Source organism: Coregonus clupeaformis, chromosome 15 (assembly GCF_020615455.1).
Source record: "Coregonus clupeaformis isolate EN_2021a chromosome 15, ASM2061545v1, whole genome shotgun sequence".
In the NCBI taxonomy this organism is placed as follows: domain Eukaryota; kingdom Metazoa; phylum Chordata; class Actinopteri; order Salmoniformes; family Salmonidae; genus Coregonus; species Coregonus clupeaformis.
The window spans coordinates 20,072,403-20,095,098 of record NC_059206.1 but is presented as its reverse complement, the minus strand read 5'-3'; the positions used below and the strand labels follow the sequence as shown (position 1 = coordinate 20,095,098).

Sequence of the window (22,696 nt, the reverse complement as noted above, 5' to 3'; positions counted from 1 at the left end):
GGAGACTGAAGGGGCCTTCAGCGTTGTCCAAGCCTGTGACTGGGTTTGGTAATTTGTAAGTCTAAATTGAATTAATGATGATAGATACATAGGAAATTTCTGCACGAGTGCTTTGTAAATAAACACAAGAGAATGCTGCTTTCTCCTTAAACACAATGAGGCCCAACCTACTTTTTGTTCCACAACATTTCTGAGTTCTATAACCACCACCAGTAATAAACCTAACGGCACAATGGAAAACAGTATCTAGTGGTTTAAGTTTAAATGCTGCTGCATGCATATAGATAATTTCCCATAATCTAAATTAGACATAAAAGTGGCCTGCACAATTTCATTCCTATTAACAAAAGTCAGACATGGTTTGTTTCTGTAAAAGAAACCAACCCTGAACTTTAATTTATTCACCAGCTCAGTGACATGTTTTTTAATAAATTACAGTTTGTCATCAAGCCAGATATCAATATAATACATGTCAAGAAAACATACAGTAGGGTACAGTGTATTTTTGCTTATGTTTCTCCCACTTCTTTTTCACCCATGCAGGTGACAGCTGCCCCTCCAGCTCACACCCCTTCATGTACAGTTGAAGTCGGAAGTTTACATACACCTTAGCCAAATACATTGAAACTCAGTTTTTCTCAATTCCTGACATTTAATCCTAGTATAAATGCCCTGTCTTAGGTCAGTTAGGATCACCACTTTATTTTGAGAATGGGAAATGTCAGAATAATAGTATAGAGTAATTTATTTCAGCTTTTATTTCTTTCATCACATTCCCAGTGGGTCAGAAGTTTACATACACTCAATTAGTATTTGGTAGCATTGCCTTTAAATTGTTTAACTTGGGTCAAACATTTCGGGTAGCCTTCCACAAGCTTCCCACAACAAGTTGGGTGAATTTTGGCCCATTCCTTCAGACAGAGCTGGTGTAACTGAGTCAGGTTTGTAGGCCTCCTTGCTCGCACACGCTTTTTCAGTTCTGCCCACAAATGTTCTATAGGAGTGAGGTCAGGGCTTTGTGATGGCAACTCCAATACCTTGACTGTGTTGTCCTTAAGCCATTTTGCCACAACTTTGGAAGTATGCTTGGGGTCATTGTCCATTTGGAAGACCCATTTGCGACCAAGCTTTAACTTCCTGACTTATGTCTTGAGATGTTGCTTCAATATATCCACATCATTTTCCTTCCTCATGATGCCATCTATTTTGTGAAGTGCACCAGTCTCTCCTGCAGCAAAGCACCCCCACAGCATGATGCTGCCACCCCTGTGCTTCACAGTTGGGATGGTGTTCTTCGGCTTGCAAGGCACCCCCTTTCTCCTCCAAACATAACGATGGTCATTATGGCCAAACCAGAGGACATTTCTCCAAAAATTATGATCTTTGTCCCCATGTGCAGTTGCAAACAGTAGTCCAGCTTTTTTATGGCGGTTTTGGAGCAGTGGCTTCTTCCTTGCTGAGCGGCCTTTCAGGTTATGTCGATAAAAGGACTCGTTTTACTGTGGATATAGATACTTTTGTACCTGTTTCCTCCAGAATCTTCACAAGGTCCTTTGCTGTTGCTCTGGGATTGATTTGCACTTTTCGCACCAAAGTATGTTCATCTCTAGGAGACAGAACGCGTCTCCTTCCTGAGCGGTACGACGGCTGCGTGGTCCCATGGTGTTTATACTTGCGTACTATTGTTTGTACAGATGAACGTGGTACCTTCAGGCGTTTGGAAATTGCTCCCAAGCATGAACCAGACTTGTGGAGGTCTACTATTTTTTTTCTGAGGTCTTGGCTGATTTCTTTTGATTTTCCCATGATGTCAAGCAAAGAGGCACTGAGTTTGAATGTAGGCCTTGAGATACATCCACAGGTACACCTCCAATTGACTAAAATTATGTCAATTAGCCTATCAGAAGCTTCTAATCCATGATATAATTTTCTGGAATTTTCCAAGCTTTTTAAAGGCACAGTCGACTTAGTGTATGTAAACTTCTGACCCACTGGAATTGTGATACAGTGAATTTTAAGTGAAATAATATGTTTGTAAACAATTGTTGGAAGAATTACTTGTGTCATGCACAAAGTAGAGAAACTATAGTTTGTTAATAAGAAATGTGTGGAGTGGTTGAAAAACTAGTTTTAATGACTCCAACCTAACTGTATGTAAACTTCTGACTTCAACTGTAGATCCTGAAAAGACATAGGATGAAGTACTTATCCAAAACATGAGCAGAGTAAAGTTGTGTGAATTTTCTGTAGATAGCTAGACTGTACAGCGAATATACGTTATCAAATTGGAGGGACAAGGGGAAACAGTGACAAGTTTAGTTTACCATTACCTTCACCATAACAGGTCATTAGCAATGAAACTAGCTAGACCCATTCAGGCTGTAACCGTTCAGGTAGAAAATAATATTGTATAGCATGAACATTATAATCAGGTCAACACAAATAAACCGAAATGACAAATCAGTAGGACTAGAAGATAAGAGAAGTGTTGGGACCAGCACCACTGTGGAAATTACTAATTTAGGCTATTGCGTTATTAATGTTAGCTAGGGGCAGTGCATAGTGCAGTGGCAAGAGAGCTACAGTGCCTTGCAAAAGTATTCATCTCCCTTGGCGTTTTTCCTATTTTGTTGCATTACAACCTGCAATTTAAATGGATTTTTATTTGGTTTTCATGTAATGGACATACACAAAATAGTCCAAATTGGTGAAGTGAAATGAAAAAGAGCTGGGCTTTATGGAAGAGTGGCCAGAAAAAAGCCATTGCTTTAAGAAAAAAATAAGCAAACACGTTTGGTGTTCGCCAAAAGGCATGTGGGAGACTCCCCAAACATATGGAAGAAGGTACTCTGGTCAGATGAGACTAAAATTGAGCTTTTAAAAACTTAATCAAAACCTTTTTTGCAGCATTTCTCCTGCCGTGTTCGCCACTGAATTAAATGCCTGGTATTGTCATCAGACCCTGTAACAGTTTGAACACAAGCCCTGGTATTTACAACAAGTAGCTAGCTAACTAGGCCAATCTTAAATATGAAGTTGTCGCTCAACAGCAAGCAAGTATCCCTGTAACTAACGCTAATGTTCAAACAGTTATAACGTCTAGTCCTACTAAAGCACGTAGCTAGCTAAAGGCACGGCAGGCAGCAGGCTGCTGCAAATAAGTAATGTTACAATGAAATAGTCTTGATCATTTTAAGGAGAACAAAAACTGCTTAAATTTCAACACCACTACAGAAGCTTCGCTAATCACCATCTTTCAATTTGTTTTGTTGTTTACTTCATGAGATCTCGCTATCAAAATTTGCAGCCCCACTCTTCCAATGCATTGTGGCTGTGAAATTCCTGAAAAGTGTGCAGCGAATTCTACTAGATGAAAAGCCAAAATGAGTATAACATCCTGGGATGTAAATCATATTAGATTTTCAAAAAACCACATACTATAAAACGTTCTATTTTTGCATACTAAGAATGGGACATACACGATTGGGTTGTTTCCTGCTATTCGTTGATTTCAGTTGTGCATCCCCATATCTAAGTACCACTAGCATCGCAAAAATTATAATTTGATTGTGTTTATGAAGGCCTTGGGTAGAATATATTAGAATACTATTTTTATTTTATTTCAAATAACACTATCATTTTCATTAGTTTATGTTACTGTAGGCTAAACACTACCAGTCAAAACTTTGGACACACCTACTTATTCAAGGGGTTTTCTTTATTTTACCTATTTTTTACATTGTATAATAATAGTGAAGACATCAAAACTATGAAATAACACATATGGAATCATGTAGTAACCAAAAAAGTGTTAAACAAATTAAGATATTGTAACGACCCTGTATTGTGTTCTGTGTTCATGGATGTGTTATCGTTCTCATGGGTACTAGCAGGGGTTAAATATGCCAGGACAGATGGAAAGGTTGGGGGGTATGATGGGTAATCCCGCGGGATTTTGGGAATGATTAAATAGGGGTTACGGTCTCATCTCTCTCTTCTGTTCGGGACCCTTGATTTGACATGTTCTATTTGTGTATGTTTGAGGTTTAGCGGCGTGGGTTGTGGCCTGAACAATAGCCCATTTAGGAATAAACCTGTGTTCTGCCTGTACACCTGGTGCCCGTCTCTCTTTTACTTTATGACGCCCGCTGGGTCATTACATTGGTGTCAGAAGTGCTTTCGAACGACGGGATAGATCGAGATTAGGCGAGTTAGCTGTTTCAGTATAGGCCGTGGTTAGCTTTAGCGTGACTCGCATCTACGGTCAGGATGATCGGGGCGAGGCGGAAAGTTAAGGAAGAGTCGGACAAAGTGGCCGTTGTGGGCTCGGGTGTACCCGGTCGGGAGGGTCAGGCGATGACGGCTGTAGAAGAGCTGGAGAGCCACATGGCGGGAGTTAAATTGTCAGTCAGCAAGATGGCAGAACGGGCGGGTTTTCCTTCAAACCGCTCGACCAGAACAGACGTCACGGCGACGGAGATATCGACGTCACCGCGTGCGGAAATGGCTGGACCTCCTTATGTAAACAGAGATGGCAGCGCCCTATTGCCATTAGCCACGGTAGCGGCTAAACTCCCAAAGTTCAATGGACAAGGTAAATGGGAAGTTTTTTTCACTCAATTCGAGTTGTTGGCTAGAGCCGGGAGGTGGTCTGACGAGACGAAAGGGTTACAGCTTGCCCTGAGCCTGTCAGAGGAGGCGTCGGAATGCCTGCTAACGCTAGCCCCGGACGAGAGGGGCGACTACGGTGCGCTAGTGGAGGCATTGGGGGGCCGTTTCGGCAGCGATGCACAGCCCAACATGCTGCGGATTGAACTGAATAACAAAAAGAGACTTCAGGGGGAATCATTAAAGGCGTTGGCAAGTGATATTCTGAGCCTGACCAGGCGGGCTTATGCAAATATGTCGATTGGGGTGCAAGACGAGCTGGCACGGGACAGTTTCATTAGAGCGCTCTCCCCCACCGAACTGGGTAAGCATGTGCAGATGTCGGACCCAGCATCTCTGCGGGCTGCAGTGGAGATAGCCAGGAAGAGGGAGCTGATCTGGGGTGAGGGAGTGAGAGTGGAGGTTGCCAGTCAACCAGAGGTGAGAGCAGCGGCGGCCGGGGTGCTGGGGGTCACCAAACCAGAGTGGGTCGACGAGTTGGGAGGGTTAGTCAAGACCGCTTCGCTTGTCATTGAGAAGGGCTCCAGACAACATCGCAGTGTCAGCTCAACTTCCATTGTCTGCTGGGGTTGTGGCCAGACTGGCCACATTCAGCGGGAGTGTGGCAGATTCTCCAGTCAACAGGGAAACGACAGCGGGTTCTCGCGCAGGGGGCAGCGCGGGCCCATTCCTCCGCCCCCGAACCCACAGTAAGCAGAAGATGTACCCAGCAGTGCAGGCAAGAGGGTGGGGACCTGCTTCCCCAGGGTGTAGCGGCCACCGTGTTTCCTAGTCCGGTAGTTGTGGTGGGACGTACCACCATTGGGGACTTCTGCAATGTCATCGTCAAGGTAGAGGGGGTGGAATGTTTGGCCCTGGTCGACACGGGCTCTACAGTAACCCTGGTGAGACCAGACATACTGTCACGGTTTACTACGCCAGAACCCAGAAGCAGACCAGGACAAGGTACTTAGAGAAAAAGGTGAGTGTTTATTAATTGACTCCCGAGTGAGGCTGAATAATCCAGGGACAGAGCGGGTGGCGTGGATGGGTTGTTGAGGGTGCAGTGGTAGGTCCAGACATGGCTCGGCAGCCGCCGACCATCAGGCAGGGGTTGGGTGAAGGTTCCGGGTGAGAGACTGCAGACAGAACAAAACGGAGGTGAGTACACAGCAAATCAACAAGGTGCAAAACAACAAAAACTAACGCTAGAACTCAAGGCTGATACGCTGACAAACATACTGTTCATGGCTAACGATCCGGCAGGAACTGGATGTTCGGCCAGAGCCTAAGAAGGGTGATGATCAGGACCAGGTGTGCAGATTGCTGATGGGATGCAGGTGCGGAAAACAAGAGCGCTCCCCGGAGCGTTCCCGAACCCTCGGGAAACTGGAGCTTACGAACAGGAACACTCGTCACCAGACAGGACCCGACTCAGACAGCCGGGATCGTTACACATACTACCTGTTGGGGTGCGGGTGGAGCCGACCTTTGTCCAGCTACGGACTGTCACGGGGGAGCTAGCCCCCATGTTAGGGAAGTGTCGGGTGTCTGTGACTGTGGGGGGGAGAACTGTGGGGTGTCCGGTGTGGGTAGCAGCGGTACAGGACCCCTGTATACTGGGAATGGACTTTTTGAAAAACTGTGGGGCTCAGTTGGACTTAGCTTCGGGCACTTTGAGGCTGTCGGGGGCCCACAGTGGGAATGTCGCCTACGGGAGGGCCAACAGGGGGCAGGGCTGTCCCTCCGTCTTCCTCCAAGCTTGCCGAAACTCCACTGGTCGTCCCGGCTGCTCCCTTGGTCGTTGTTCCATCCCAGCAGCTGTCTCCGGCGGCAACGACCTTCACTCCCCATAATGGTGCAAGCACAGGCATCCCAGTAGCCCAAAACACACTGGCTCCTTCACCCCCATCAGCCCGACGGGGGAAGGAGGAAGTTATCGACGCCGTTGAGGCTGTGTGGCTGAAAAACTGTCAAGGTCTGGACGAGGGACAACAGAGACAATTAAAGCAGCTGCTGTTTGACTTTAAAGATAGCTTCGCTTGGGGGGAAGATGAGGTAGGGCAAACGCACCTGGTTCAGCACGACATCGACACTGGGGACAACCAACCCATTAAAATTCGGCCCCGTCGCATTCCCCTTGCCAAGAGGGAAGCAGCAGCCACAGCTATTGCTGACATGTTGCGGGCTGATTTCATTGAGCCATCAGATAGCCCGTGGTCCGCGCCGGTCGTCATGGTGCCTAAGAAAGGGGGGTAAACTTAGGTTTTGTGCGGACTACAGGGGCCTAAATTCTGTCACCATTAAAGACTCTTACCCCATACCGAGGATCGATGAGTCGCTAGACCACGTCAGAGGGTCCTCGTGGTTCTCTTCCCTTGATCTGCGCAGCGGCTACTGGCAGGTGCCCCTCTCGCCTGGGGCACGTGAAAAACGGCCTTCTCCACGGATAGGGGCCATTGGCAGTTCAAGGTGCTGTGCTTCGGGCTTTGTAATGCTCCTGCCACCTTTGAGAGGCTCATGGACAGAGTGCTGGCGGGGGTTCCGAGAGACGAGTGTGTCGTGTACCTAGACGACATATTGGTACATGGCACGTCGTTTGAGGGGGCACTGGGGGCACTTAGGCGAGTGCTGGAGAGGATCTCGGGGCGGGGCTAAAATTACACCCGGAAAAGTGCCATTTCATGCAAAGAGAGTTGGCGTTCCTGGGTCATCAGCTGGGTGGTGAGGGTATCAGCACGTTGCCAGACAAAGTGGAGGCTGTGAGGGGGGTGGCCAATTCCAAAGGAAAAAAAGGAGGTTAAGAGCTTCCTGGGTCTGGCATCCTACTATCGTAGGTTTGTGAAAGGGTTTGCGGGGATAGCAGCTCCTTTGAACCACCTTCTCAAGAAGGACACTGTCTTTCAGTGGACCGAAGAGCACCAGCGGGCGTTTGAGGCCCTCAAACGTGCCCTGGTGGAGGCCCCTGTCCTGTCCTCACCAGACCCAAACCGTCCGTTTATTCTGGACACCGATGCAAGCAATGAGGGCTTGGGGGCCGTGCTGGCTCAGCGTGGTTCTGACGGGGAGCACGTAGTAGCTTATTACAGCAGAACTTTTGATAAGGCTGAAAAACGCTACTGCGTGACAAGGAGGGAGCTTTTGGCTGTCGTGGCAGCAGTACGCCATTTCAAGTACTACCTGGGGGCCTGCCGTTTGTGGTGCGGACGGATCACTCCGCCCCTGCAGTGGCTTCTCTCCTTCAAGGAGCCAGAGGGTCAGATCGCCCGCTGGTTGGAGGAGCTGCAACCCTACGACTTCCAGGTGGAGCACAGGGCCGGCCTTCGCCACAGCAATGCAGACGCCTTGTCCCGCCGCCCGTGTGCTGAGGACGGCTGTGGGTACTGCGCCAAACGGGTGGAGCGAGAGAGGGAACTGTGCATGGAGGAGGGAGTCACCGCCACGGTGAGTCAGCTGAGGGTGACAGAGTGCCGGGAGCTTGAGGCTGGGGACGTCGGGGAGTGGAGGCGTCGCCAGGAGGAGGACGCAGAGCTGCGTCCTGTGCTGGGGTGGGTGGAAGAGAGAAGACGACCGCCATGGGGGAAGTAGCCCCTCTATCACCAGTCACCAAAGGACTCTGGGCTAAATTCTCAGTCCTTAGAGTGGCTGAGGGAGTGCTCCAGAGGGGGTGGAAAAAGCCAGCTACTGGAGAAATGACGTGGCAGGTAGTGGTTCCCAAAAGGCTGCAAGGGAGCGTGTTACAGCAGCTTCACGGGGGAGTAGGCGCAGGGCATTTTGGGGTCTCCAAAACGTTAAAGCGCGTACGTAAAGGCTTCTATTGGGCCAGGCACAGGAGGGATGTGGAGGACTTTTGCAGGCAGTGCGATGAGTGTGCTGCTAAGAAAGGACCTCCAGGTCAGTCACACGCCCTCCTACAACAATTCCCAGTAGGGGAGCCCATGGAGAGACTGGGGGTAGACATAGTTGGACCGTTTCCAATCACAGACAGCGGTAACAGGTGGATTCTAACTGCTATGGACTACTTCACCAAGTGGCCAGAGGCTTACGCTCTCCCAGACCAGGAGGCAGAAACAGTAGCTGATGCATTGGTAGGGGGAATAATCAGTCGGTTCGGGGTGCCACAGTCTATACACAGCGACCAGGGGAGAAACTTTGAGTCACGGGTGTTCTCAGAGTTGTGTAGACGGTTAGGCGCGGAGAAGACGCGCACTACTCCGCTTCATCCCCAGAGTGATGGGCTGGTGGAAAGATTTAACAGAACATTAGCACAACAGCTGGCTATCGCTACCTCAAAACACCAGAGAGATTGGGACACCCACTTACCGTTTATTCTCATGGCATGTAGGTCGGCTGTTCAGGAATCGACTGCGTGCTCCCCAGCGCTACTAATGTTAGGTCGTGAGTTGCGCACCCCAGCCGAACTGACGTTTGGCCACCCTCCTGATAACGACGACGGGGTTTTGCCTGGCCCGAACTATGTTCGTCGACTGCAGAACCGGTTAGAAGCGGCTCACACCTTCGCAAGAGAGCAACTCGAGAACGCAGGAATGCGCCAAAAGCGCCACTATGACTCACGCGCTAGGGGGAGGCACTTTGGAGCGGGAGAACGCGTGTGGCTTCACAACCCCACGCGCAAGAAGGGGCGGTGCCCAAAGCTGGACAGTGCCTGGGTGGGGCCGTGCCTGGTGATAGAGAGAGTGGGGGAGGTGACGTACCGGTGGAGGTTCCCCACGGGGCAGGAAGGTGGTGGTCCACCGGGACCGATTGGCGCCCTACAGAGGGAGGAAAACGGTAGGGAATGGAAGTGAGGACTCTGATGTGAGCACACGGGGACAGTCTAGCGAGGAGACTCTAATGCAAGCTGAGCCTGGGACGGGGGCTGCCTCTTCGGGGGTGCTGGAAATGACATTGGGGCAGATGAGTGTTCTGGGGGTCCACCAGTGAGAGTCAAGGGAAGGCACAAGAGACTGATGCGACCTCCGGGTCGTTTTAAGGATTTTGTTTTGTAACCCTAGGGGCTAGGGTTTAGAAAGGAGGGGGCTATGTAACGACCCTGTATTGTGTTCTGTGTTCATGGATGTGTTATCGTTCTCATGGGTACTAGCAGGGGTTAAATATGCCAGGACAGATGGAAAGGTTGGGGGGTATGATGGGTAATCCCGCGGGATTTTGGGAATGATTAAATAGGGGTTACGGTCTCATCTCTCTCTTCTATTCGGGACCCTTGATTTGACATGTTCTATTTGTGTATGTTTGAGGTTTAGCGGCGTGGGTTGTGGCCTGAACAATAGCCCATTTAGGAATAAACCTGTGTTCTGCCTGTACACCTGGTGCCCGTCTCTCTTTTACTTTATGACGCCCGCTGGGTCATTACAATATATTTTATATTTGAGATTCTTGAAATAGCCACACTTTGCCTTGATGACAGCTTTGGAAACTCTTGGCATTCTCTCAACCAGCTTCATGAGGTAGTCACCTGGAATGCATTTCAATTAACAGGTGTGCCTTCTTAAAAGTTAATTTGTAGGATTTCTTTCCTTCTTAATGCGTTTGAGCCAATCAGTTGTGTTGTGACAAGATATGGGGGGTATACAGAAGATAGCCCTATTTGATAAAAGACCAAGTCCATATTATGGCAAGAACAGCTCAAATAAGCAAAGAGAAACGACAGTCCATCATTACTTTAAGACATGAAGGTCAGTCAATACGGAACATTTCAAGAACTTTGAAAGTTTCTTCAAGTGCAGTGCAAAAACCATCAAGCGCTATGATGAAACTAGCTCTCATGAGGACCACCACAGGAATGGAAGACCCAGAGTTACCTCTGCGGCAGAGGATAAGTTCATTAGAGTTAACAGCCTCAGAAATTGCTGCCCAAATAAATGCTTCACAGAGTTCACAGAGTTCAAGTCACAGACACATCTCAACATCAACTGTTCAGAGGGGACTGTGTGAATTAGGCCTTCCTGGTCGAATTGCTGCAAAGAAACCACTGCTTGGGCCAAGAAACACGAGCAATGGACATTAGACCAGTGGAGATTTTTGGTTCCAACCACTGTGTCTTTGTGAGACGCGGTGTGGGTGAACGTATGATCTCTGCATGTGTAGTTCCCACTGTAAAGCATGGAGGAGGAGGTGTTATGGTGTGGGGGTGCTTTGCTGGTGACACTGTCTGTGAATTATTTAGATTTCAAGGTACAGTTAACCAGCATGGCTACCACAGCATTTGGGCTTAGTGGGACTATCGTTTGTTTTTCAACAGTACAATGACCCAACACACCTACAGGCTGTGTAAGGGCTATTTGACCAAGAAGGAGAGTGATGGAGTGCTGCATCAGATGACCTGGCCTCCACAATCCCCCGACTTCAACCAAATTGAGATAGTTTGGAATGAGTCGGACGGCAGAATGAAGGACTCCATATCGTGGATTCAGAGCTATCTATCTAATCGAACTCAAAGAGTTTTCTTTTATGGAAGCTTCTCTAATGTCAAACATGTAAAGTGTTGTGTACCACATGGCAGCTCTCTAGGCCCTCTACTCTTTACTATTTTTACCAATGACCAGCCACTGGCATTAAACAAAGCATGTGTGTCCATGTATGTTGATGATTCAACCATATACGCATCAGCAACCACAGCTAATTAAATCACCGAAATCCTTAACAAAGAGTTGCAGTCTGTTTTGGAATGGGTGGCCACTAATAAACTGGACCTAAACATCTCTAAAACTAAGAGCATTGTATTTGGTACAAATCATTCCCTAAGTTCTGGACCTCAGCTGAATCTGGTAATGAATGGTGTGGCTGTTGAACAAGTTGAGGAGACTAAATTGCATTATGAAAAATGTATGCACTCACTAACTATAAATTGCTCTGGATAAGAGCGTCTGCTAAATGACAAAAATGTAAATGTAAATTACTTGGCGTTACCTTAAATTGTAAACTATCATTGTCAAAACATATCGATTTAATGGTTGTAAAGATGGGGAGAGGTCTGTCTGTAATAAAGAGATGCTCTGCTGTTTTGTCACCACACTCCAAAAAGCAAGTTCTGCAGTTTTGTCTAATCTTGATTAGTGTCTAGTCATGTGGTACAGTGCTGCAAGGAAGGACCTAGTTAAGCTGCAGCTGGCCCAAAACAGAGCGGCACGTCTTGCTCTTCATTGTAATCAGAGGGCTGATATAAATACTATACATGCCAGTCTCTCTTGGCAAAGAGTTGAGGAGAGACTGACTGCATCACTTCTTCTTTTTACAAGAAACATTTATGTGTTGAAAATCCCAAATTGTTTGCATAGTCAACTTACACACAGCTCTGTCACACATACTTACCCCACCAGACATGACACCAGGGGTCTTTTCACAGTCCCCAAATCCAGAACAAATTCAAGAAAGCGTACAGTATTATATATAGCCATTATTGCATGGAACTCCGTTCCATCTCATATTGCTCAAATAAACAGCAAACCTGGTGTCAAAAAACAGATAAAGCAACACCTCACGGCACAACGCCTCTCCCCTATTTGACCTAGATAGTTTGTGTGTATGTACTGATATGTAGGCTACGTGTGCCTTTAATTGTTTTTATGTAGTTCTGTCCTTGAGCTGTTCTTGTCTATTAATGTTCTGTATTATGTCATGTTTCATGTTTTGTGTGGACCCCAGGAAGAGTAGCTGCTGCTTTTGCAACAGCTAATGGGGATCCTAATAAAATACCAAATACCAAAATACTCTCACGGGTGGCCAATAAGATCTAGTAAAAAAGCCACACCTCTAATAGGCCACACCTCCTGAAAATAACCTAAGGATTACATTAAAAAAGACCCAGCTGGTAGGTCAAACCAGCATGAGAGTAACAAATGCCCAACATGATTAAATTAACCCATGTTTGGGTAATCCCAACAACCAAACTTGTTGGGTTATTCACGCAACCCAACTGGCTGGGTCAAAACAGGCTTTTTGATAGTGCAACCCTAAGTAACAGTACAGATGAAAAATGATCAGGCCTACTGTACATCTTACTGTAGAAATTATTGTTGAAAGAAAATCTAGGTTGGAACTGTTGTTGTTAAAATACAATACATATTTTTTAATCTGAACTGTAATAAACTGATCGATCACATCACACAGATGTAGACCAGAAAACTAACACACACACACACACACTGTCACGTTCGTTTAAGGACAGGTCAGACCAAGGCGAAGCGTGAAATGCATACATGTTTATTGTAACGATAAACACACGAACAAAACAACGTAACGTGAAGTCCTCAGGCTAAACACAATACAAGCCTCTACACGGAACAAGATCCCACAACTAATGAATGCAAACAGGCTGCCTAAGTATGATCCCCAATCAGAGACAACGAGCGACAGCAAACTGCGGGGTCTGTTCACCTCAGCCCCGGTACTGGCCCACCCTGATCCATCACTACCATTCATAGTGGAGGTGGATGCGTCCGAGGTAGAGATAGGCGCTGTCCTGTCTCAACGCTCAGGCACGCCACCCAAGCTCCGCCCCTGTGCCTTCTTCTCAAAGAAGATCAGCCCGGCGGAGCAGAACTACCACGTTGGTGATCGGGAGCTGTTGGCTGTTGTCCGAGCTTTGACCGTGTGGAGGCATTGGCTCGAAGGGGCGAAACACCCTTTCCTCATCTGGACGGACCACCGTAACCTGGAGTACATCCGGGCAGTGAGGAGACTGAATCCTCGCCAGGCCAAGTGGGCCCTATTCTTCACCCGGTTTGATTTTACACTGTCATACATTCCGGGTACGAAGAACGTGAAGGCAGATGCACTGTCCCGACTGTATGACACAGAGGAGAGGCCCAGAGACAACACCCCCATACTCCCGGCCTCCTGCATTGTGGTGCCGGTAGTATGGCAATGGACACGGATATAAAGCAGGCATTACGCACAGATCCATCTCCACCTCAGTGTCCAGCTGGGCTGTGGTACGTGCCTGCTCTTATCCGTGATCGTCTGATCTACTGGGCACACACGTCACCCTCCTCTGGTCACCCAGGTATCGGTCGTATAGTGCGCTGCCTGATCGGAAAGTACTGGTGGCCTACCTTGGCTAAGGAAGTGAGGGTGTACGCATCCTCCTGCTCGGTGTGCGCCCAGAGTAAGGCACCTAGGCACCTCCCAGCGGGTAAGTTACAACCTTTACCAGTTCCACAACGACCATGGTCTCATCTAAGTGTTGATTTTTTGACTGATCTTCCCTTCTCCCAAGGTATCAACACCATCCTGGTTGTTGTGGACCGCTTTTCCAAGTCCTGCCACCTCCTTCCTCTGCCCGGTCTCCCCACGGCCCTGCAAACTGCGGAGGCCCTGTTTACTCACGTCTTCCAGCACTACAGGGTACCAGAGGATATAGTGTCCGACCGTGTTCCCCAGTTCACGCCCAAGGTCTGGAAGGCGTTCATGGAACGTTTGGGGGTCTCGGTCAGCCTGACCTCTGGGTTCCAAGCCTGCCCGAACAGTATTTGGTCCCATATTCATAGCACACAATGACTACATTAAGCTTTTCCTGTTTGTTTTGGTTGTGTTTCAGATTATTTTGTGCCCAATAGAAATGAATGGTAAATAATGTATTGTGTCATTTTGGAACCACGTAGGGCAACTAATTTTTTCTGTCCAAATCATGCAAGCAGAAAATCATACACTCAGCAAGTTACACATCTCCCACTCCTTTCCCTCCATCACTCACATAAACAGAGTAATCTGACATTGATATTTTCAACGGGCTGATCAAATTTGTCTTGCAAATGCTCAAGGAATGAATGCGACAAGAAGTCATCTGTGGGTTCAATTCCAACAAGGGCCCTTCAGAGTCACAGGTGGGAAAGTTAGTTGACAATAGTGGTGGCAGATAGAGAAAGTAGATGTTGAAAAGGCAGTAATAAGAGGATTAAAAATGCATTACCTGTGTTCAGATTCATGGATGGAGAAGATGACACCTGACGAGGAGGACTTCTGCTGGATGGAGGCCAGGAAGGTAAATTCACTTTTACTCCTGAAGAGCTGCACAACCTTCTCTGTGATGTGGGCCGGCGCGTGGACTGCTCTCCCCACATCTGGGGGATGAGAGAGAAATAACAGCAATCAGGGAACGGCATGTTCGCCGCTTTCACAGTCGGCGAGTCGACATCCTGTCTGCCTGCTAAAGTTCAGGATTCAGCTAGCAGGGGAAAAGAAGACAGAAAATGCCTGCGTCCCAAATGACAACCTGTTCCCAATGTTGTGCACTACTTTTGACTAGGGTGCATAGGGCCATTTGGGATGCACGAAAGAGACACACAATGTATGAGGCACGGCCTGAAACACTGCTGACTTTCACCAAAACAATACTGTTCACGAATATGGTTCTCTTTTTCAATGAATGCCTTCTCTAATGACATAGAAAAGGCATAGCATCTGTATGCATTATTCAACATAAAGATTTGAACAATTAGCACTAACACACTCAGTATTAAGCAAGCAAAAATATGTCACCTATTTACCTGGATGCAGTCCCAACCCAGAGGTGCGTTCGACACAGCAAATGTTTGGAACATTAGGATGATATGTCCTACTAACAAACTCAAACTAATTTTGCAAGTACACCAGCAAAACCTCCATCTATGAGGCATATGAGACAATTGCCATCGATAAAATGCAATTATGCCTGCCCATACCATAACCCCACCGCCACCATGGGGCACTCTGTTCACAACGTAGACGTCAGCAAACCGCCAGCCCACACAACACCATGCACGTGTTCTGCAGTTGTCAGGGACGTGTTCATTAGGGCACATCGTTACAAAACGTTTCAAAGTGTAGTGCAATGGAACACCAAATCGAGTGTTTCTACACTGAACAACATGTAAAGTGTTGGTCCCATGTTCCATGAGCTTAAATAAAAGATCCCAGAAATGTTCCATACACATCCAAAGCTTTTTTCTCAACAAAAAACAAAAACAAAATTGTTTACATCAATGTTAGTGAGCATTTCTCCTTTGACAAGATAATCCATCCACCTGACAGGTGTGGTATATCAAGAAGCTGATTAAACAGCATGATCATTACACAGGTGCATCTTGTGCTGGGGACATTAAAATGCCACTGTAAAATGTTCAGGGACCAGTCACAATGCCACAGATGTCTCAAGTTTTGAGGGAGTGTTCAATTGGCATGCTGACTACAGGAATGTCCACCAGAGCTGTTGCCAGATAATTGAATGCCACAGATGTCTCAAGTTTTGAAGGAGTGTGCAATTGGCATGCTGACTGCAGGAACGTCCACCAGAGCTGTTGCCAGATAATTGAATGTTAACTTCTCTACCATAAGCTGCCTCCAACGTTGTTTTAGAGAATTTGGCAGTACGGCCTCACAACTGCAGAACACGTGTATGGTGTCGTGTGGGCTGGCGGTTTGCTGATGTCTATGTTGTGAACAGAGTACCCCATGGTTGTTTGTGGGGTTATGGTATGGGCAGGCATAATTGCATTTTATCGATGGCAATTTGAATGCACAGAGTTACCGTGACGAGATCTTGAGGCCCATTGTCGTGCCATTCATCTGCCGCCATCACCTTATGTTTCAGCATGATAATGCACCCATGTCGCAAGGATCTGTACACAATTCCTGGAAGCTGAAAATGTCCCAGTCCTTCCATGGCCTGCATACTCACCAAACATGTCACTCATTGAGCATGTTTGGGATGCTCTGGATTGATGTGTTCCAGTTCCCGTCAATATCCAGCAACTTCGCACAGCCATTGAAGAGGAGTGGGACAACATTCCACAGGCCACAATCATCAGCCTGATCAACTCTATGCAAAGGAGATATGTCGCGCTGCATGGGGTAAATGGTAGTCACACCAGATACTGACTGGTATTCTGATCCACGCCCCTACCTTTTTTAAAGGTTTCTGTGACCAACAGATGCATATCTGTATTCCCAGTCATGGGGCAGCAGGTAGCTTAGTGGTTAAGAGCGTTGTGCCAGTAACCGAAAGGTTGCTGGTTCTAATCCCCGAGCCGACTAGGTGAAAAATCTGTCGATGTGCCCTTGAGCAAGGCACTTAACCCTAATTGCTCCTGTAAGTCGCTCTGGATAAGAGCGTCTGCTAAAAAATTTAAATCCATAGTTAAGGGCCTAATGAATTTACTTCAATTTACTTACAGTGGGGAAAAAAAGTATTTAGTCAACCACCAATTGTGCAAGTTCTCCCACTTAAAAAGATGAGAGAGGCCTGTAATTTTCATCATAGGTACACGTCAACTATGACAGACAAAATGAGAAAAAAAAATCCAGAAAATCACATTGTAGGATTTGTAATGAATTTATTTGCAAATTATGGTGGAAAATAAGTATTTGGTCAATAACAAAAGTTTCTCAATACTTTGTTATATACCCTTTGTTGACAATGACACAGGTCAAACGTTTTCTGTAAGTCTTCACAAGGTTTTCACACACTGTTGCTGGTATTTTGGCCCATTCCTCCATTAAGATCTCCTCTAGAGCAGTGATGTTTTGGGGCTGTCGCTGGGCAACACAGACTTTCAACTCCCTCCAAAGATTTTCTATGGGGTTGAGATCTGGAGACTGGCTAGGCCACTCCAGGACCTTGAAATGCTTCTTACGAAGCCACACCTTCGGTGTGTTTGGGATCATTGTCATGCTGAAAGACCCAGCCACGTTTCATCTTCAATGCCCTTGCTGATGGAAGGAGGTTTTCACTCAAAATCTCACGATACATGGCCCCATTCATTCTTTCCTTTACACGGATCAGTCGTCCTGGTCCCTTTGCAGAAAAACAGCCCCAAAGCATGATGTTTCCACCCCCATGCTTCACAGTAGGTATGGTGTTCTTTGGATGCAACTCAGCATTCTTTGTCCTCCAAACACGACGAGTTGAGTTTTTACCAAAAAGTTATATTTTGGTTTCATCTGACCATATGACATTCTCCCAATCCTCTTCTGGATCATCCAAATGCACTCTAGCAAACTTCAGATGGGCCTGGACAAGCAGGGGGACACGTCTGGCAGTGCTGGATTTGAGTCCCTGGCGGCGTAGTGTGTTACTGATGGTAGGCTTTGTTACTTTGGTCCCAGCTCTCTGCAGGTCATTCACTAGGTCCCCCCATGTGGTTCTGGGATTTTTGCTCACCGTTCTTGTGATCATTTTGACCCCATGGCGTGAGATCTTGCGTGGAGCCCCAGATCGAGGGAGATTATCAGTGGTCTTGTATGTCTTCCATTTCCTAATAATTGCTCCCACAGTTGATTTCTTCAAACCAAGCTGCTTACCTATTGCAGATTCAGTCTTCCCAGCCTGGTGCAGGTCTACAATTTTGTTTCTGGTGTCCTTTGACAGCTCTTTGGTCTTGGCCATAGTGGAGTTTGGAGTGTGACTGTTTGTGGTTGTGGACAGGTGTCTTTTATACTGATAACAAGTTCAAACAGGTGCCATTAATACAGGTAACGAGTGGAGGACAGAGGAGCCTCTTAAAGAAGAAGTTACAGGTCTGTGAGAGCCAGAAATCTTGCTTGTTTGTAGGTGACCAAATACTTATTTTCCACCATCATTTGCAAATAAATTCATAAAAAATCCTACAATGTGATTTTCTGGATTTTCTTTTCTGAATTTGTCTGTCATAGTTGACGTGTACCTATGATGAAAATTACAGGCCTCTCTCATCTTTTTAAGTGGGAGAACTTGCACAATTGGTGGCTGACTAAATACTTTTTTTCCCCACTGTATTTTCTTATATGAACTGTAACTCAGTAAAATCTTTGAAATTGCAGCATTTTGCATTTATATTTTTGTTCAGTATAATGGACAAGTTCAGATAGATGCTGCCCCCCATGTCAGGCTTTTAAACCTCCCCGGGTGGTGCAAGAGACCTGTTGGTGTGATCCGCATCCACCGTGCCCTCTCCACTCAGCCTCCACTCTATCACTGGCACAAGACCAGGCACAGGCACTGACTGACTGACCAACATGAAAAAATACTACAGTTATATTTACTGTAGTGTTTTTGCGGACTGTAGTATACTGTAGTATACTATAGTATTCTGTAGACCTCTGTAGCTCAATTGGTAGAGCATGGCACTTTTAATGCCAGGGTAGTGGGTTCGATCCCTGGGACCACCCATATGTAAAAAATTTATGCATGCATGACTGTACGTCTGCTAAATGGCATGTTATTATTATTATTATTATTACAACATTCTATAGTAAGTACTACACATGATCAAGGGATGCTGCAGCATGTAGTATAGCATTATACAGTATCCTACAGTTTATTACAGAATTCTATAGTAAACTGTAGTATTTTTTCATGTGGGGACTGACTGACTGTCTGACTTTCTGGCTTTAGGGCTAATTGTATAATCATGTAACCAGTGATTATGGATGAAGACTGTGAATAAAATAAAATGTAATACATACATTTTAGAAAAGCAGGTATACTTTACCCAATAGCAGTGGTGTAAACTAATCATTATGAACAATTGTTTTTTGCTATTCAAACGATTCTATGATGACCGTGGTCATTTGCCTGAAAAAATAACCGTTCCCCAAAATGCCATGATAGTCACTGGCTGTCTGGCTGACACTGAATGACTGACTGACTAACTGACTGTCTGACTGGCTAAATGGCTGATTAACTGGCTGGGGGGGATGGGGGTAGGAAACACTTATTTGGGAAAACCTCAAAAGAAAACCTATTCCTTATCATAAGCTATTCCTTATTCTAAGGCTTAGCACTGAGCTTTGTTCAAATATCAAATTACACCTTATTCTCTGTAGTGCACACTTTTTCATGAATTTTTTTTTTGCCCAGTTTAGCTAAATAGCCTCCTCGTTGGTCAAAGTAGGGAATAGGGTGTCATTTGAGACAGACCGTGTCCGAATACTAATACTTGTGTTCTAAATAGTAGGCATTTAATAATGTATGCAAAAATAAGAGTTTTATAGTATGTGACATTTCTAAACTCAAGTATGCTTTAAATGCCAGGATGTTATATTCATTTCGGCTTTTTATCTAGTAAAATTCGCTGCACACTTTTGAGGAAGAGAATCGTCTTTTCAGAGTCACGTGTGTTTGACAACAGCTGATAATCAGCTGATAATCAAAAAAGACGACTCAATGAAGTCCACGGTACACTGACCGAAACGGAACAAAAACCCACAACCCACATGAGAACACAAACAGTTTAAATATGGCTCCCAATCAGAGATAACGAGCCGACAGCTGACACTCGTTACCTCCGATTGGGAGTCACACGACACTACAAATAACTCACCCAAAACACAACCAAACGAATACACCCTAATACAACAAAACCCCACAAAACAAATACACCCTGGCTCAAATACAAAAGTCCCGGAGCCAGAGTGTCACAGTACCCCCCCCTAAAGGTGCGACCTCCGGGCGCACCAGCATACAGTCTAGGGGAGGGTCTGGGTGGGCGTCTGTCCACGGTGGCGGTTCTGGCCCTGGTCGTGGTCCCCACCCCACCTTAGTCACCACCCGCTTCCCTAGCCTCCTCCACATGACCACCCTCCAACTTACCCCACCTGGATTTAGGGGCAGCACCGGGCTAAGAGGCAGCACCAGGATAAGGGGCAGCACCGGGCTAAGGGACAGCATCGGGCTAAGGGACAGCACCGGACTCAATGGCGGATCCTGGCTGGCTGGCTCTGGCGGATCCTGGCTGGACGGCTCTGGCGGATCCTGGCTGGACGGCTCATGGCTGGCTGAAAGATCTGGCTGCTCGTGGCTGGCTGACGGATCTGGCTGCTCATGGCTGGCTGACGGATCTGGCTGCTCATGGCTGGCTGACGGATCTGGCTGCTCATGGCTGGCTGACGGATCTGGTTGCTCATGGCTGGCTGACGGATCTGGCTGCTCATGGCTGGCTGACGGATCTGGCTGCTCAAGGCTGGCCGACGGATCTGGCTGCTCATGGCTGGCTGACGGATCTGGCTGCTCATGGCTGGCGGGACGGATCTGGCTGCTCGCGGCTGGCTGACGGATCTGGCTGCTCGTGGCTGGCTGACGGATCTGGCTGCTCATGGCTGGCTGACGGATCTGGCTGCTCATGGCTGGCTGACGGATCTGGCTGCTCATGTCTGGCGGAAGGCTCTGGCTGATCCTGTCTGGCGGAAGGCTCTGGCTGATCCTGTCTGGCGGAAGGCTCTAGCGGCTCCCGGTCTGGCGGACGGCTTTGAAGGCTCATGGCAGACGGGCGGCTTTGCAGGCTCAGTACAGATGGCCAGTTCAAGCGCCTTAGGGCAGACGGGCAGTTCAGGCCCCGTTGGGCAGACGGCAGACTCTGGCCGTCTGAGGCGCACCGTATGCCTGGTGCGTGGTGCCGGAACTGGAGGTACCGGGCTGAGGACACGCATCTCAGGGCTAGTGCGGGGAGAAGCAACAGGGCATGCTGGACCCTGGGGACGCACATAAGGCCTAGTGCGGAGAGCAGGAACAGGGCATGCTGGACCCTGGGGACGCACATAAGGCCTAGTGCGGAGAGCAGCAACAGGACGCACAGGACTCGGGGAACACACAGGAGGCTTGGTGCGTGGTGTAGGCACTGGTGGGAAAAGGCTGGAGACACGCACCATACAGCTAGTGCGTGGAGGAGACACAGGGCTCTGCAGACGTACAGGAAGCCTAGTGCGTGGTGTAGGCACTGGTGGTACTGGGCTGGAGCGGGGAGGTGGCGCCGGAAATACCGGACCGTGCAGGCTTACTGGCCCCCTTGAGCACTGAGCCTGCCCAACCTTACCCGGGTTGATGCTCCCGTCGCCCGACCAGTACGGGGAGGTGGAATAACCCGCACCGGCCTATGTGGGCGAACCGGGGACACCATGCGTAAGGCTGGTGCCCTGTAAGCCGGCCCGAGGAGACGCACTGGTGGCCAGATGCGTTGGGCCGGCTTCATGACATCCGGCTCAACGCTCAATCTAGCCCGGCCGATACGTGGAGCTGGAATGTACCGAACCGGGCTATGCCTGCGTACAGGAGACACCATGCGCTCTACTGCGTAACACGGTGTCTGCCCGTACTCTCGCTCTCCACGGTAAGTCCAGGGAGTAGGCGCAGGTCTCCTACCTGACTTCGCCACACTCCCTTTCAGCCCCCCCCCAAGAAATTTTTGGGTAGTACCCACGGGCTTCCAGCCTCGACTCCGTGCTGCCTCCTCATACCACCTCCTCTCGGCTTTAGCTGCCTCCAGCTCTTCACGAGGGCGGCGATATTCTCCCGGTTGTGCCCAAGGACCCTTTCCATCCAGTATCTCCTCCCATGTCCATGAATCCTTGATAGGCGTCCATAAATCCTGTGTAGGTAGGTCCTGTTGCCGCTTGACACGCTGCTTGGTCCTTTTACGGTGGGTTTTTCTGTCACGGTCGTCTATGTCGTCTAAGTATGACCAAGGCGCAGCGTGTCCAAGAAACATGACTTTATTAATTAAACGTTATCGAACTACAAAACAAAAGACGACTCAATGAAGTCCACGGTACACTGACCGAAACGGAACAAAATACCACAACCCACATGAGAACACAAACAGTTTAAATATGGCTCCCAATCAGAGATAACGAGCCGACAGCTGACACTCGTTACCTCCGATTGGGAGTCACACGACACTACAAATAACTCACCCAAAACACAACCAAACGAATACACCCTAATACAACAAAACCCCACAAAACAAATACACCCTGGCTCAAATACAAAAGTCCCGGAGCCAGAGTGTCACATTCATCCAATTACGGAAAATTACAAAGTGAAGCTATGATATCAGGTTGATAGTATAGCCTGCTTTACGCTAAATCTGAAGAAGAAAAAAAACTATACCTGACTGGTGGTAAAGAAAAGCATGTCTTCGCCTGTTTGGCAGTTCTTCGGTTTCAGGCCAAATGATAAAGGTGTCACTTTCAGAATATGCAACGATATTGTCAGTGAAAAGGATGGATGGACTATGAACCTCTGTCAACATTTACAAGTCCATCATCCTGCTGAGTTCGCTACTCTGGGGCAGAAAAG

The 22,696-nt window shown here is 47.6% G+C and overlaps 1 protein-coding gene across 1 annotated transcript in view; it reads right to left on the bottom strand.

Annotated features, from left to right (window-relative positions):
• LOC121582250 (protein kinase C-binding protein NELL1-like) overlaps positions 1 to 22,696 on the bottom strand; it is a 604,927-nt gene that overhangs the window by 479,866 nt on the left and 102,365 nt on the right. Inside the window, exon 3 of the mRNA XM_041897923.1 lies at positions 14,579 to 14,729. Within this exon, the coding sequence (XP_041753857.1) occupies positions 14,579 to 14,729 (151 nt within the window). The remainder of the gene's footprint in view (positions 1 to 14,578; positions 14,730 to 22,696) is intronic.